General features: G+C 30.9%; 1 protein-coding gene across 1 annotated transcript; it reads right to left on the minus strand.

Annotated features, from left to right (window-relative positions):
- Positions 1-257: 257 nt before the first annotated feature.
- LOC108569640 (calcium-activated potassium channel slowpoke-like) lies at positions 258-17603 on the minus strand. The gene is made up of 3 exons (XM_017931272.1): positions 16957-17603; positions 2431-2492; positions 258-381 (listed from the first exon to the last, which is right to left on the minus strand). The coding sequence occupies exons 1-3, from the start codon at positions 17311-17313 to the stop codon at positions 258-260; spliced, it is 543 nt and encodes a 180-aa protein (XP_017786761.1). The 5' UTR covers positions 17314-17603.
- Positions 17604-18362: the final 759 nt, after the last annotated feature.

The raw sequence follows: 18362 nt of genomic DNA on the forward strand, positions 1-18362 counted from the left end.
ATTCTTTGTACAAGTGTTATGATATGTAAAATAAGCTGTCATCTCGAGTCAAAGGTGACAGCTGTCATTTCTTTGCTCTATAGTATTTTGATTCTTTATACAAGTGTTATGATATGAAAAATAAGAATATTTCGATTAAGAACCAACGATTTTATGTATTTTTTTGTTTGGATCTGTACCAAAAAAAATGCGGTGGATGCGCCGGGCGGGCGCACAATGAAATCACCCGATACAATTATAGAAACTGATCGATCGATCTATCGATCGATCGATTCTGCACTTACTCGTATAAAAAAATAGACCATAAAAAATATGTTGAAGGCAAGGTCGATCTGTTGCGTGATGTTGTTGCTCCATTCCTGGCACCGCTCCACGCCGTCACTACAACAATAGAGAAACAAAACAGAAAAAAAAAATATCAAAAAAAACAAAACAAAATCATCATCAGCTTCCTATTTCTTTTCGCACATACACACACAGAAATATAAACGTAGAGATGAAGGAAACCAAACATGTAGATTTGGTGCTTTCATCTTTGTGGTTGGAAGGAAACAAAAGACGAGGTCCCGACACGTAATTAAAAGAAGAACAACTTGATCCTCAACAATTGCCAAAAGACATAATAGAACAATCACCTTTTCTTTAAGACTTTAAGGAAATTAATTAAGACAAGACATGAAGATTATTACGTAAAACATTGAACAGTCCATCAACAGTCTGAACAAACATTTTACATACATACCATCGTTGATTATTGCCTTGTACCTCGCAATGCATTGTCCTAATAATCAATAAAATTGTATAATTATAATCTTAATTGGAAACATTTACTTGATAGAGAAACGGACTTGTTTTAATGCAATGTAATTATTTCTAAATTAGTGAACGTAACTGTAATTGATTGAAAGGCAACAATCGCTAATTACACGCTGTTAAGATTCTATTAATACGTGTCCTATATTTAGTATACTAATTGCGTGTAGCTTCGATTAATTGGGAAAGGGAACGTTTGCATTAATATTGAGGGCTTTATTAAATTGCGTATGGATTTCGCATTGAATTTCACAAATTCGAACAGCTAAATTTAGACTTAATTGCTGTTCGGATTGTGTATCGAATTTTCTTTAATTATCAAGTAATTTGTAAGAAAATAACTTAAATTGAACTTTATGATAATTAATAATCATTTTATTGTAAAAATGTAAATATTTTTGTTGAAGTCATGATTTTATCACTGCTGGCTCTTTGGGTTTCTTCACAGTCGACTATAATTAAAATGTCAAAACTGCATTAATAGTTTAGTATAATAGTTAATTATAACAAACATTCATTTCGAAATGTTTTTCATTATAATAATTTGTTATTATTTTGTTTGATGGATTATTGTGTAGTAATCGGGAATCTTTTCTTGGTCGTGTTAATAAGCGATTACTGAGAAACCCTTCAGTTGTGTAATATAGATGTCCAAGGGATTATAGACGAAGGGTGGATTAAGGTCAATTTGGTAAAGTAGTCAAGAAGAAAATTTGAACTAGATTCATGAGAGAGAGAAAAAAAGATTTAGAAGAAATTCTACGAAATGTTGATCAAAATTAATGTATTTTCATTATTTCTACTATTTGGTTCATAAATAACAAAAAATATTGATGATTGAAAATCTTTGACGAATAAAAGAACAAGAATTTTATTGAATATAATTATTTTTGTGAAAAAAATGCAACTAAAACTAATTGATTAAATCTGAAATTATGAAACAAATCAATTGAGTAAATGAACAGTTAAGTGTATTATATAATAAAATAAGCGTTGGTGTATTTCCTCTTTGTACTTTTTTCTCCTCTCTCGTTCGATGTAATCGATGAAACGAATAAAAACAGCGAAAGGTGTCGGACATGAATTAATTGCAGCGGTAGAAATAATTGGATAACCGTGTTTTCTGGCAAATGAGTCGTTCCAGTTTTTCTTTCTTTCTCTCTTCACATTTCTATATGTTCTTTTCGCCTATTTTCTTTCCAGTTTCGGGCCAAAAACTATTGCCCTCCAAACTTTATCCGTTCATCCTGATTGCTTCCAGCCGGGACCTCCAGTTTATCACGGATAAATCGTGCAATTTCTGCTGGCAAATTGTCAAAACCCTGACTCTTCCACCCTGTTATTTACGCCGATACGAAATGCGTCCCATTTCCCTTCTTTAATCTGTTTTTAATCACTTTCGCATCGATTTTTGTTAATAAACTATTCATTCTCAATTATACAAGTACTTTGTTGTTTCGCTAACACAATTTGTATATCGATTTTCATTCATTAACTATTCATTATGAATTATACAAATATTTTAGTTATCGCAATAAAATACGTTCATTATTCTACTAAATTATTAGAAGAGAACGAATAAATTTAGTTAATAAATTAAAAAATAAGTTTACTTACTTTGAAGCATCGATGAAATATATTATCAGGGAGGCGATACTTAAAATAAAGACGAGGACAACCTGAAACAAGAAAAAAAAACAAAAAATTATAATTTTTTTGTATGATTAAGAAAATCTGTGGATAAAAATTATATAATTCTATTGAAACATTTCGATTTATATCGAAAATATTTTATTTGCTTCTCAAATTCATAAAATAATTTCAATTTTTTGTTTAGAAAATTTCAATCAATTTGTAAGAAAATTGTAATGAAATGAGAAAATGCTTAAAATAGAATGTGTATGCTTTGTTGTATTCATGTTGTTGGCATACTTTTTTATTATTATTTGACGAGTTTGTATGGAAATGTACAATTTATTGAAAGCAATTCAATGTATTATTTACGCATTGTTAATAATAAGTAACAAAGTGCACAAAGCGTCAAGAATGTTTATATGAATATTTCTTATGCATTTTTTTTGTTTGTGATGATATTTTTAGTGGAAGTTAACGTGAAGATCGATCGTCGCCAATATTTAATTTCCATAAATGTGTTTGCTGAGGAAAGTGCAAAGGTTGGTGAAGTCGAAGTAGATGGATGGAAATTATGCAAAAACAGCGTCAACATGTTTACCCCTTTATTTTATCGAAGACTTGAGTGAAAAATAACACGAATCTCTTGAAGAATGTTGATGACTGCGCACTACATTCAATCGCACTTGACTTTTGACTATCGATAATCAAACTTTGATTACTAATTGTTATTGTCTGGAATCCAATTTGTTGGAAACTGAATCATTCACATCGTCTGCTCCGATTCGTGTGGAAAACAGGAAGGAAGTCGATGCTTATTAATTGCTGTTTCCTACGCGATCGATGCATTTCTTTTTCAGGTTTAAATTGGAGTCAACGAAGGAAAATTGCTCTTTCAGAAGCGAAGCCGATAGCTTTGATGTACCTTTACATACTGTGTAAAAAAAAGAAACAAAGAGTCACGGCTCTTGATACGTAGTCTTTTTTCGGTTCAGGGCAAAAAAAAGTGTGTTTCTTCTCTTAATAGGAAAGGGATAACACGCCTAGGGCTTGCGACAAAGGTTTTCCGAAGTGCGAGGATTTTCTGCTTCGCTCTTAACGTACTCTCTTATTATTATTATTTTTTTAGCTTTTCTTTTCCTGTTCGTTGTCTTGAACTTCTTATATTCGATGGAAGAAAAGTATTACTACTTATGTACGTGGCGGAACGGTGAATGGGCGAAAGAGGAGCCCTCTCTAAACGCTGCAGGATACTGGGTCAGGAGTGTATTGATCCTCGACCCATATCCTGGCGCCACCGCTGCTCCTGCTGGTGCTGCTCTTCTCCCGCTTTCAAAAGCCATTCATAACTCTCGTCAAAGTTTCCTCCTCACGATCATCATCATCATATTCCTTCTCTGTCTCCTTTTTTTTTTCTTTTATTCTTTCCATCAGCCGAGTGCATTTTACTTAATGACAATATCCCAAACTGAGTGAAATATTACTTACAATCATCTGGAAAGCCCAGAAAATCTTAATCCTGCATTTAAAATGCTTTAGTTCATCTTTGCTTTCTTGACAATTTCGACGCAATATTTATTTCATTAACATCTGCAGATTTTAGTAGTTCATTCGATTATTATTGCTGATAAATGACATAAAATAATTATAAAATGTTGAATAAATTCAATAAGGAAATAATGAACTGTGAAATGTGTGCGAAGAATTCCAATTGAGTGTGAAATGTGAATGGAAAAGTAAAACGAAAAAGTGAACAAAAATAGAAAATTATAACTTTTTATAACATTTTACTATTATTTAGTTTTTAAAGTTCAACTGTATACATTCTTTATGGAAGGAAGATGTTGGCAGCTGCAGGATATTCATCAAATTGATTTAAAAGAAACAGAAACAAATTTTGATTTTTTTTTTGAAGTTTAATTTAGAAGAATAAATTTAGTTTTTTTTTTCTGTTAAATTGCACGAAAAATGCATTTTCTATCTTAAAAAACATACGTGGTTTCATAATTAGTTTGGAAATTTAATTTACTGCAAACTATGATTACAAATATAATTGTAAAAAAAAACTAGATGAAATACATACAATTTAGATACATAAGATATTAGGTTTTTCAAAGAAAATTCTTTAATTTCTTCAATGAAATAAATATTATAAAATAATCAATCACAGCTGCAATTTGATTGCATTTCTTATCATTATTACTATTATGGTTTTTTTTTGTTGTTGAAAAAATGAATTCATTTAGATTTATTTGGAATTTCTTTCTGTTTTTAAATTTAAATAATATTTCAACCTGAATGAATTGTTACATTTTATTCATAATAAATATAAATAAATGCATTTCCAGCTGAAAAATTGATAATAGAAATTTGTACAGGTTTGAAAATCGAACTTAATTTAGAATATATTTTTTGAGATGATTTTGCACAAAATGTTACCATATAATTTCCTTAAAGTAATTAATTGATAAAGAGTTGTTTTTGACTTTTTCGATATTAATTTATTGTTGTTCTTCAATATCAAGTGTATTTGATAGATTTCTGTTGAATTTGTTGTTGAGAAATCATTAGAAAATTTAAAGAAAAAAAGATAGATTTAAAGTAATTGCAACGTTAATAATTGATGGAGAGTAGTTTTTAAATTCTTTGGAAACTAGTTATTGATTTCTAACTTTTTCTTCAAATGAAATTTGTATGTTAATTTACAATACATTCTAGAATTATAGTAAAAATAATAAAAATTAGTTTCATTACATGAAATGATTAAAAAATATGTGTAATTATTATAAAACAGGGTACTCGATTACAACGTCATCTTTTGGTGTTATTAATGATATTAAACGATAGATTAACAACTTTGGCATGTATTAATCTTTACAAATCATAGAATGAACAGGATACGTTGACCCGCTTCAATCCGCATTGTTATGGCAAAATAAACACGATAAAAGATCAATAATAAATCGAGTCCGGGTTTTTGATGGATTCGTCGGCGATGTAATTGAGATATTGTTGGATGCAGCTCAACAACGTACATGTGTGTACATAATAAATGAATGTATAAATAAACAGAGGCGAAAGGCTTCTCTGCTAGATCAATAATCCACAAAGCCGCACATAATTTCTGTTCTGTTTGCGGAATGAGCGAGTGAGTGAGTGAGTGATTCCCTTCGTTAGATGGACGAGCAGGGAACTGCACTAGAATGTCCAGTAATTATAGACAGATCGATGCAACAGAATATGTTTTTTTTTTATTATATATATAGAGAGAAAAAGAGTGAGATTTCTGGTATGAATATGTAACGGTTGCAGGCAGAGATGAAGCGTGTCGGGTATTCGAGAGAAAGATTAGATGTCTCCGAGGTAAATTACAATATGTTGAGCGTGTCGTCGGGGTATAAATACTTTGCGCAACTAATTTTAACCCGCGCGCTATTTTCAGGCACGCTCATATAGGAGGGATGTCACCGACATTCGTAGATTCTCTCCTCTTTCGATGCTTTCGAATCGAATAAAGGCCGTCGTCGTCGCCGCATACCGAAGGAGTCGATGGCGTGAGAGAACCGTAATTGCGACCAATAAATTTCCGACAAACAAAAAAACATATTCATATCCGCGTTCCATTCCCATTGTTCCCAGCCGGCGACGAATCGATCGATCCAACCCCACCGAAAAATAAAGCGCTTACTACGTAATAATCGAACCACCGAATCCTCAAACACGTCTGCAATTAACAACTTTTATATAGTTGGAATCGAAATCCCGACATTCGGAATCCCTACAACTATAATCCCAACAGCATCTTTTATAATTTGATATAGACTTATTCATAACTTAACAAGAAATATTGTTATAATATCTTATTGTTAAAGGTTTATTATGAATGAGTCTATATCAAATTATAAAATATGCTGTCGGGATTATGGTTGTAAGGATGTCGGGATTTTGATTCTGTCAGGATTATAGACGTCAAGATTTCAATTTTATGTTAAATTGATTAGTTAAATTTCGTATTGGTATAAATATAATTAAATGTTGACTTGATATTATAAATCTCTACTGTTTTCTATGCAATTATAATGTGTAGATTTATTTTTGAATCAATATTTCAAAATTATTGCAGTAAAATGAAGAGAATGACGCTACGATTATATCTATTATATATATATATATAAAAACGGTTAAAACTATTTTTGAATCGTTCCTATTTATAAAATTTATGAATCTATTTTTGTACATAAATAGGTTAAAAAGAAAAATAATTTCGGTATCGTCGGTGGAAATTTTTCCATCGACACGATTATTTTATATTTCCTGCATTGCGAAATCATTGTCTAGGCTAATGGGTTTTAATTATCTGCAATGTCCTTGAGTTTTTTTTTCCATGCGTGCACTTAATTTGAAAAAAATTACACTAATTAAATTAAATCATTAAAATTTTGTTAGTTTGTTTCAACATTTTAGATTTTAGCAATGTTTAAAATTTATGTTATATTCGTTAATATAAATCTTTACTGTTTTCTATGTAATTATAATTTGTAGATTTACTTTTGAAGCAATATTTCAAAATATATTGAGTTTAAATAAGTTTTTAATTTTTAAAAAATAAAAAAAAATATCTTTTGTAATTTGATGGTAAATATTGTAATTAATAATAATTAATGTGAAAAAAAAAGTGTATTTACATTTTATTAAATATCTCAAGAACCGCTGATGCTAAAGTTAGTTTCTTATAACCAAATTAAAGCTAAGATTATGAGGAATTAGTAAATTGTATTGGATTTTATACGGTTCTTGTAATGTTTGCTTGATTCTCTATTTAATTTGAGAGAAATAAAGTAACTTTACTTTTTATTAAATTTCTCAAAAACCGCTTCAATCAACTTTATAAAGGTTTGTATGTAATTGAATGGGATTTGTATGAAATTATAAGAAAACAAGAGGAAAGTGTTGGAATTACAAAGAAAATGAAGCAAAGTGAATAAAATACGAAAGAAACTGAATGAAACATATATTAATTATTATATAAAAAAAGTGGAAAGGAAATCTACGAAATGTGCTATAAATTATATATATATAATTAATTAATTTCTCTATTTTGCTTTCATGAAATTAAATTTATTGCCGTCAGTATCATATTTTCAGCAACGTTCCGAGTTTATTTCGGAGAGAAAATCAATACGTGAATAATTATTATTTGGAACTGATGAGAATATATACCGAATGGAGATTCCAGCGAATTTGAATAATTCCGAGTAAAACTGTGTCAGTTTTCTCACTAAAACCATTTCAAGAGAAATTGGAACGAAAATAGAATTATGATCAAATTAAACAATTCTATGTTGAAATGAAACTTTTACAATATAAACATTATTATGTTCAACTTTTAGAAGTAAAGTGTTAAAAATATTATGAATTTCAGTAATTTATTGCTGAATATAAAGGGTGTCCCAAAATGAACGCATGATTTGAATTTGCCGCCATTTGTCCAGTAAAGTGTCAAATTTTTTTGTTTTTTGGGTAGCACAAATGGCGGCAAATTCAAATCTTGCGTTAATTTTGGAACACTTTTTACGATATAAAATGTAACTATAAATGTTACAATTAAAATCGTTTTTATTTTAAATTCAATTATAAATTACTTCGATTGTAGACGTCAATTTTATAATAAATACTGCGCAGGCTGTGAATTGAAAACGTCGATACGTCAATGTCAAAAAACGACGGTATTTACGTCATTAAAAACCGTACAACTCACAGTGACGTGTCAACAAAAAAAATCGCCGATCGTTGCATAAATATAAATAAATTTGATCACGCTGTGATGAAATCGAGTGGCGGTTTCGCAATTGCACAAAGGATTTCACACTTCCATCGAATCCCTCTGTCACCCCTTTAGGGTCTTTGCAGGACGCACGAAATAGGCAATATCCTGTCGAATTCCTGTTTACGCAACGCGAGAACCGAATCGATATGAGAAGAGGTTAAGGTGTGAGAGAGGCTGAGGAACAGGAACAAACGGGAGAATTTGCCCCATTCTTTTCGTCATCGTCATCCAACCGCGAAGCGAGATTTGCGGAGATGACCTACAAACTGCACGGATTGTATTTAAAGTCAAATGTTGACCTTTGCGGTCTCCGTGCGCCAAAAATAAATTTAGTAACCTATAAAAGACACAGTTTATTTGCATATAAGAATCATTTAATTATCATATTTTTTTAATAGAGAATCACGCATGCATTTTAAGGATCATGTAAAATCTGATATAATTTACTTATTCATTGAAATCTTAGCTTCAATTTGGTTGTAAGAAATTAACTTTAGCATCAGTGGTTTTTGAGAAATTTAATAAAAAGTAAAGTTACTTTATTTGTCTCAAATTAAATAGAAAATCACGTAAAAATTACAAGAATCGTATAAAATCCAATACAGTTTACTAATTCCTCATAATCTTAGTTTTAATTTGGTTGTAAGAAACTAACTTTAGCATTAGCGGTTTTTGAGAAATTTAATAAAAAGTAAAGTTACTTTATTTGTCTCAAATTGAATAGAGAATCACGCAAAAATTACAAGAATCGTATAAAGTCTAATACAATTTACTAAATCCTCATAATCTTAGCTTTAAATTGGTTGTAAGAAACTAACTTTAACATCAGTGGTTTTTGAGAAATTTAATCAAAAGTAAAGTTACTTTATTTGTCTCAAATTAAATGGAGAATCACGCAAACATTACAAGAATCGTATAAAATCCAATACAATTTACTAATTCCTCATAATCTTAGCTTTAATTTGGTTATAAGAAACTAACTTTAGCATCAGTGGTTTTTGAAAAATTTAATAAAAAGTAAAGGTACTTTATTTGCCTCAAATTAAATGGAGAATCATGCAAACATTACAAGAATCGTATAAAGTCTAATACAATTTACTAAATCCTCATAATCTTAGCTTTAATTTGGTTGTAAGAAACTAACTTTAACATCAGTGGTTTTTGAGAAATTTAATCAAATGTAAAGTTACTTTATTTGTCTCAAATTAAATGGAGAATCACGCAAACATTAGAAGAATCGTATAAAATCCAATACAATTTAATAATTCCTCATAATCTTAGTTTTAATTTGGTTATAACAAACTAACTTTAGCATCAGCGGTTTTTGAGAAATTTTATAAAAAGTAAAGTTACTTTATTTATCTCAAATTAAATGGAGAATCACGCAAACATTACAAGAATCGTATAAAATCCAATACAATTTAATAATTCCTCATAATCTTAATTTTAATTTGGTTGTAAGAAAGTGACTTTAACATCAGCGGTTTTTGTGAAATTTAATCAAAAGTAAAGTTACTTTATTTGTCTCAAATTAAATAAAGAATTACGCAATCATTGCAAGAATCGTATAAAGTCCAACACAATTTACTAATTCCTCATAATCTTAGTTTTAATTTGGTTGTAAGAAAGTGACTTTAACATCAGCGGTTTTTGAGAAATTTAATCAAAAGTAAAGTTACTTTATTTGTCTCAAATTGAATAGAGAATCACGCAAACATTACAAGAAACGTATAAAATCCAATACAATTTACTAATTCTTCATAATCTTAGTTTTAATTTGGTTGTAAGAAATTAACTTTAACATCAGTGGTTTTTAAGAAATTTAATAAAAAGTAAAGATACTTTATTTGTCTCAAATTAAATAGAGAATCACGCAAAAATTACAAAAATCGTATAAAGTCCAATACAATTTACTAATTCCTCATAATCTTAGTTATAATTTGATTGTAAGAAAGTAACTTTAACATAAGCGGTTTTTGAGAAATTTAATAAAAAGTAAAGTTACTTTATTTGTCTCAAATTGAATAGAGAATCAAGCAAACATTACAAGACTCGTATAAAATCCAATACAATTTACTAATTCCCCATAATCTTAGTTTTAATTTGGTTGTAAGAAACTAACTTTAACATCAGCGGTTTTTGAGAAATTTAATCAAAAGTAAAGTTACTTTATTTGTCTCAAATTAAATGGAGAATTACGCAAACATTACAAGAATCGTATAAAATCCAATACAATTTACTAATTCCTCATAATCTTAGTTTAAATTTGGTTGTAAGAAACTAACTTTAGCAACAGCGGTTTTTGAGAAATTTAATAAAGAGTAAAGTTACTTTATTTGTCTCAAATTGAATAGAGAATCACGCAAAAATTACAAGAATCGTATAAAATCCAATACAATTTACTAATTCCTCATAATCTTAGTTTTAATTTGGTTATAAGAAACTAGCTTTAGCATCAGCGTTTTCTTGAGAAATTTAATAAAATGTAATTACACTTTTTTTTCATAATCATTTTTTGAATTTTCTTGATTATGGTTCACAAAATGACCACAGAAAATATATGAAATTTATAAATAATTTTAAGAAACTTAATTATAAAATTGTGGTCATTTAGATAGGGAAAAAAAAAGAAACTTCCCATCTTCTAATTTGCATCACTCATTTCGTCGTTCTTTCAAGTGGCGCGTCTTTCGACACCGCCGCTTCTTAATGGTCCCTAAATACTCGGAAAATCTTCCATCGCCTGACACACTTCGACAATATTTATTATTTTGTTTGCCGCCGCAGTTGTTCCATTCCGATTCAAATATATCGCATGCACACACAGTTAATTGAGACTTCTCAACAAAAAAAAAGATGTTTTTCAGCCGCTCCTGAAAACTGAAATTATTAATGGACGAACGCTTGACCATTTGTCAGAATTCATACATATTAATGTTCGATTTTCAATTAGGCACTGCGTCCGCTAATTGCATTTAAAGTAGATTTTAATGATTCGATGATGTTCTTCTCTTTCGTCTCTTTGTTCAACATGTGGGTCAAGCCATGTGATGCTGAGAGAAAAAGAGAGAGAGAGAGAAATTTGTGGCACGAACAAGAGCAAAAAACTGTAGGAAAGCGAGAGAAAGAAGTTTTTTTGAATCGTTGCCAAAGGCTGCACATTCAGAGCCGGAATATACTCGTAGAATATTAAGTCGGATGAATTTGTGAATTTATGGTCAATTTAGTATTAAAGTGTGGAGCAAATTTGATATTGAAATTTATAACTTCTAATACGTAAAGCTTATAACAAATTTAATGATTCAGTCCTAAAAAGTGACAAGAAATCATGTGTAAATTAAACATTAAATTGGTAAATTATTATTAATACCAGAATCACAAAAACTTCAAAGTATACAAAATATTATTTGTCATCAAATGAAAACTGTATTAATTCTATATATTTTCTAAAGCTAATTCAGTGTACTAAGTTTTTTTTTTGTTATAAAAAAGAAACTGCGAGCTAATAATGATTCAGCCAACTGAGAAAGAAATGTGTCAAGAGTTTACTGTGGTTTCTCGTAAGAACTTTAAGAAGCTCATCTGTATAGCTACAATGGCCATTGTAGTAAAGATTTTGTGCAAAAAAACTGTGTATTTTAATTAACCCAAGTTCATCATTAGAAATGCCTCAAAAAAAAAGATCGTTAAAGTTAACACACAGAACAAATATTGTATTGTTTCTTTAAGAAGAAAATATTTGTTTGTTGTTGTTTTTTGATAGATGAAATTTTAAAGTTTCCACACAAAAATTATTTTTTTTGTTATTGTTTATATTATGAAAGTTCAATGCCTATGAAGATTTCATGCAAAAGATACATATTTATATAAATTATTCGAAAAAAAAATCGTAATTTCTGTTGTTTGTTTAATTAATTGATGAAAAATTTGAATCATAATCTAATTTCTTGTTATTGTTTTTGGTTTATTTTGAAAGTATTTTGATTATTCTGTTATTGTATCATTTGTGGAATTTTGTTTTCATTGAGTTTACGTAAATATTGCTCGATATTAATGCACAATGAAACGTTGCTTTTATGAGTGAATAAAGTAGAGTTTCCAATATAAAACAGTCAGATTTTTCATATAAAAATTGTGTTTTTAGTTCCTCAATTAGTCCGGTTTCAAATAGTCCGAGAACCCGCACAATTTCTGTGAATTGAAAACATTTTTATGTTGTAATTATGTTTTCACGTAAATATTGATCCTGTATTCATATAAACAGGACTAATTCATATATACAGGAATGAAGCGCAATTTTACTTTTGTGGGTCGTCCAGTATATGTAAGTGGGTTTCAGGATAATTGGATTCCTTCGATGACATTACATCGGAGTCTTAAAGAATCCGCCTCCATAACCGAACCGAATCAATACCGGCACTAGACGTAATTGAACTGCGCCTATAAAGAATTCATACGATGTGAACTATGTATAATAGTGAGTGAATACAAAGCAAGCCGAAACCCGTCTACCTGTCCTATCGCACGAAACCCAACCCACCTACGACTTCCGTCGCCTGGATACAAGCATCAACACTCTTGTTAATAAATGAACGCTCTAATTTATAGCCTACATGATTTTATATATATTCTCAATATATAAACTCGTAACAACAACTTGATTTTTTTTTTATGATTTATAGAACAATACTGAAATACATATGGTAACAAAAAATCTCATTTAGTTTCATGACTTTCAAATCTAAATTAACTTCACAAAACTTTGAACGTTTTTGATGTAGTAAATATAAATAATGAGAAGTTGTAATAATTGATAAAATTCAGGGGAAAATTATAGAATTTATCGATGTGGAACGAAACGTATTTATTACTTCCGATGCGATAACTATTGATGGCCTATTTAAAAACCGATAAAGTATACGAAAAGAACATGTAATAGTATCGAATTTAAACACAACTATAAATTTAGTTATACTATTTCTACTTTACTGCAATTTCTTTAAATCAGAACATTTTTTATATCAATTTGTACACTTCAAAAAGGATGATTTAATAATGATAAAATTTCAAATAATGCAGGTAATAAATGAGTTTGTTTTATTAAAATTATTTGGTACGTGTTTAATTGTAATATTTTAAACTGAAAATAAGTGTAATTAATTTTTGGATCTATATATCATAAAGTTTGAACACTGACGATTTTGTATGTAATTTGTGATACATTAATTGAAAAACTTTTTTTTTTCAAATGATATTAAAGTTTAGAGTTCGAATGAACATTTGAGGATGAATAGAGCTCATGAAAGTTAAGCAACGTTCTTTGAGTATACTAATTGGTATGGTGATGTAATTACAAATGAACAATTTCCTAGAACTTTATAAATCTTCACTTTTAAAGGGTAAATAAAGGAATGTTTGCCCAAATATTGGATATTTATGAAAGTTAAGCAACATAGTAATTGTAATGGTGATTCCTAAATGTATACTCATGAAATGAACCATTTCATTATTAATTTCATGAAAAACTTTTTACTTTAAGAAATTCTGTAATTACCATTGAAATTTGTACATTTTTGTTGATTTATTATGAAAATTAAGCGGATACTAATTGGAATGTTGACCAAAACTATAATTTCTAACTAAAATTTAAAAAAATATATACAATTATACACAAGAAAGCATAATTTACAAAAGGATTTAACATAAAAATTTTCTGTAATTTCTCTAATTTTAATATAATTAAAATTTCAATTGATGCAGGTAATAAATAAGTTTGTTTCATTAAATTTAATTGGTACGTGTTTAATTGTAATATTTTAAACTAAAAATAAGTGTAATTAATTTTTGGATCTGTTGGAAATATTCCATATCATAAAGTTTGAACACTGACGATTTAAATTTTGTATGTAATTTGTGAAATACTAATTTAAAAACTTGTTTTTATCAAATGACATTAAAGTTTAGAGTTTGAACAAACATTTAAGGATGAATAGAACTCATAAAATGAACAATTTCATTATTAATTTCATGAAAAAGTTTTCACTTTGAAACATTCTGTAATTATCGTTGAAATTTGTATATTTTTGTTCATTTATTATGTAAATTAATTGGAATGTTGACCAAAACTATAATTTTTAACCAAAATTTAGAAAAAATATATAAAATTTTAGTTTAAATATTGAATTTTAAACTTTGGAACTACAAAAATAACTTACTTAAATCAACAATCTTTCAATGGACGAATTTCTTATAAAAAAATATATTATTAGAATAAAATCGATATTTATCAAATACAATTAATCAAGTTTTACTAAAATTAAACACGATAAATTAGGTAAGTAATGAATAAAACAATGAGTAAACAATTCTGAAAGATAAAATATGTATAAATAAATATGTTTATAAATACTTGAAAGCTAATAATATGAATATGAAACGCGGTCGTCTGATAACCAATTCGAACTTATTGACTCAAAACTTAAAAATACAACGGACACGTAAACAACGTTATTGCCTTCTTGTTAACTAATAAATCGTGTATTATTGGTTGGCAAACGGTGCTTCCAAAATACACAGAATTTTGTAAAAAAAAATTATATATATAATAATGTTTGCAGCCAAAGCAAATATTTTCATAGTTTTTCAATTTAATTTGAGACACGCATACTTTTTTAATATTTACCTTACAATAAACTTGTTTTAAATGATTTGCTAACATTTTCTTTGATGAATTGAAATTTTCAGTATTTACAGTAAAAATAAATGGAAATATTTCTTAATTTTTTGTTGATTTGGATTAATTCTGAAAACGATGTTTCTATATTATTCTTTTTGTCTGAATTTTTTTGATTTAATAAAAAGTTCTTCATCGATCATTTCAGTGTTGAAAGACTGAAAATTTTACGTTAGGGCTTTTTTTTATATCAATAAAGGAACGTTTACTCAGTATTCGGCGTTTTCCAGCGTGGAAATGAGCGTTCAGTGGGGAGAAGGAAGAAATACCTTTAGCCTCGAAGTATTAATTTTCCGATAAGACACGCCACCCTTATCGTCGGTAGGGAAAAGCCTTACGTATATGTATAAGTGTTTTCCGTATCCGTTCGACTCCGACGATAAATTAGAATGTCGCGCGCTCTCTTCCTCGCGTTCGGAAAATGCAAAGAGGAAACGAGAATTGACTCGAAGACGAGCGAAAGAAAACCCGTTTTCGGATGGATGTGGAAATGAGGGAAGTTTCGTTTCGAAAAGAAGTAAAAAAAAATATTATTTTTCAGGGGTGAATTGACGGAGTTACGACCCTAGCGTATTTCGTATGCACGAATCGTTTAACCCAATTTCCCCGGTCCCACGCTATACATTCTAATTAGTTAACGTTTAAAAAAAAAAGAAGTAATGAAAGAAATACAAATAGTTTCGGCGGTCATAAATTTGAGATAAACGAGAATTTACAGTTACTTTTCCAAACTTGAATAATATATCACAAATTGAATTAATTTATTCAAAAGATATTAAATAATGAATCGTTCTATTTCTAAAACTGGGGCAAAGATCGATAAGTTTTTATTTTCAATAAAAAATGTAATGTCTTCCTGAGGTGGATGAACTTTCGCATGTTACCTAGAATATCGACTGTGAAAGTGAGTTTAAATAATACAGGTGAAGATTGAGGAATTAATGATTGATTGATTGATTCGGAAAAGTGCTCTTTTTGCACACTTTTTATGGTGATATGAAAAGAGGATGCCTGCATGAAAATCTGCGACACGGGTTAATAACTAACGTGAATAATGGGTATGAAGAGTGGAAGACAAAGGGGAGAATGATAAAACTGTTGGGTATTTGGAAAGGATTACCGAGTCCTAAAAAATCCATTAAATTCAAACGATGATCCTTTTTTCCAAATGCTAAAGTCCTATCCATCAATTCAGTATATCGAGATTATAAACACTTCAATTCGTAATCCAGAATCGACGGTTTGAAAACGTGCAGAGTTCATTAAAATTTATATACTGAAATTTTACAAAAAGTTCATTATTTGTATTTCTTTTATATAATAACGAAATAACAATTAATTTTGTATAAAATATTTCGTTCGTATTATTTTGTAGCAACGGTTTTGAATGTAAGTCAAATTAATATGAAATTATATAAAAAATTATAAAATCTGATTCGCGTGACGCGTTTGTTTGTATTATGTAATAATCAATACGGATTTACGGTTTCTATTAGTTACCTAATGAAATAGAGTAATGAAGTGTTTGTTTGTTTTTTGGGTAATTTGATTATTTTTTTAAATATTTGTATAATTACATTTGTTTAGAATTATAATTAGTAAGTACGGTAGATAAATTGATTATTTCAATAAATTTAATTGTAATTATTGAATGAGTTAATTGAGTATTGTATAAAAGAAGTATTTGTTTGTGAATATTGGATGGTAATAGATAATGGTAGAGATTTTGAGAAATTGTTAAATTTTAAAAGAGTATTGCGGATGGATGCTGCGCCGTGGGGTCAATCTGTATCTGTGGAGGTTACGCCCTCTCGCCTCACGACTTGTGACGTGAGATGGGGGTGGTTTTCTGCTGCTGCCCATTAATTGTTGTCTAGTTTTTTTTTGGGAAGAAATGTTATGGATCGTGGGGATGCGGATGGTATGATGAATTGATGAGTTGATGTCGTACCAAGATTCGACCGGTGGTGGTCTGCCCGGAGATGAGTTCTCCCGCCCAGTCCTTGGCCTCGGTCATGAAGGTGCCTTCGAACTCCTGCTTGCCGCGTGCCGCCTTCTGTTCCTTCTGCTTGGGGTCGTTGGGCCCATATTCGGCCTCCTTCGCGCAACATAGAAACGCGAAGGCCCGCCATATCAGCACAATGAGCAGCCCGGCCAGAAAGGTGCAGATGCTGGACAGCAGGAAGCACCAGTACTTCCGAACGATCAAGCAGGGGTCCGAGGCGGTGCCGTTGGTAGCGGCCACCGAGTACAGCAGCGACGGCGTCTCGCCGCTTGCCGCCGCCGCCGCCTCCTCGCCGCTCGTCATACCGCCTCCGAGCCAGGCGCTGTCTTCTTCGGACGAGGCATCCACACTCCTGTCCTCTTTACTAGTCTCTTTCTTCTCGCAGAGATCGCATAGATTGCAGCATACGGTTGACGATGCGACGCTTCGCCACGAACTGAACAACAGAACTACTCAACAACAGAACCGAACTCAACTCAACTGAACTCAACTCAACTAGACTGGACTGAACTGAACTCGTATAGTCTCCAACTGAACTGAACTGACACGGCCTCTCCGCCTCCGCCGTCGCCGCCGCCGCTGCCACCGCCGACGATTCCTGTGCGAGGCGACGACGCCTGCCGACGTCGACGCCGACGCCGACGCTGCAGCGAATCAATACAATCCCGGCCCCGGAGAGAGACGAAGAGAGGCGGTCACGACGTGGAGGATGGAGCGAGAGAACGAGGAGAGGTGGCGCGCGCGCCGCCCACCAGAGGACAGAGGACGACACGGCATCCCAGTAGTCTGGGAATGGGACCCATTACATATCACGTTCTCGTATCTGTCCCTGTCCCTGTCCGGTCGATCTATTTAGATACCTGCACCTGTTGTACTGTACTACTACTATGTCAACGATCAAACTCTACTCGTCACTTGCCAAGTGGCGCGTCAATTATCACGTGCGACTCTAGGTACAACGACTTGCACACGAGCATCGAAAAATAGAACGAAAGCGCGCCTATACGACGATACGTCTCCTCTTTCTTTCATCAGCTCATCTCATCTCATCTCTGGCCCCACACATTATTTTTAAATGCAATCCAAAAATAATTAACCCAAAGATATATAAATGGACGGAAACCCAACCGTCTGTAACCTTGACAAAGCTTACTACAATCTACTTATACATCATCTACATCAGCGGTCGGGGAACCGGGGTAAATTACCCAAAATGGGGTAAAAATGAATTTTTCTAATTTCAAACTCAGAGAGCGGTACTCTGACTACTTTTCAGATCTTGATGTACAAACTGTGAATTGGGTTGTAGATCCTTTTAAATGTGAAGTTACTAACATACCAGAAGAACCTCC

Source organism: Nicrophorus vespilloides, unplaced genomic scaffold (genome assembly GCF_001412225.1).
Source record: "Nicrophorus vespilloides isolate i.1.1-1 unplaced genomic scaffold, Nicve_v1.0, whole genome shotgun sequence".
NCBI lineage: Eukaryota > Metazoa > Arthropoda > Insecta > Coleoptera > Silphidae > Nicrophorus > Nicrophorus vespilloides.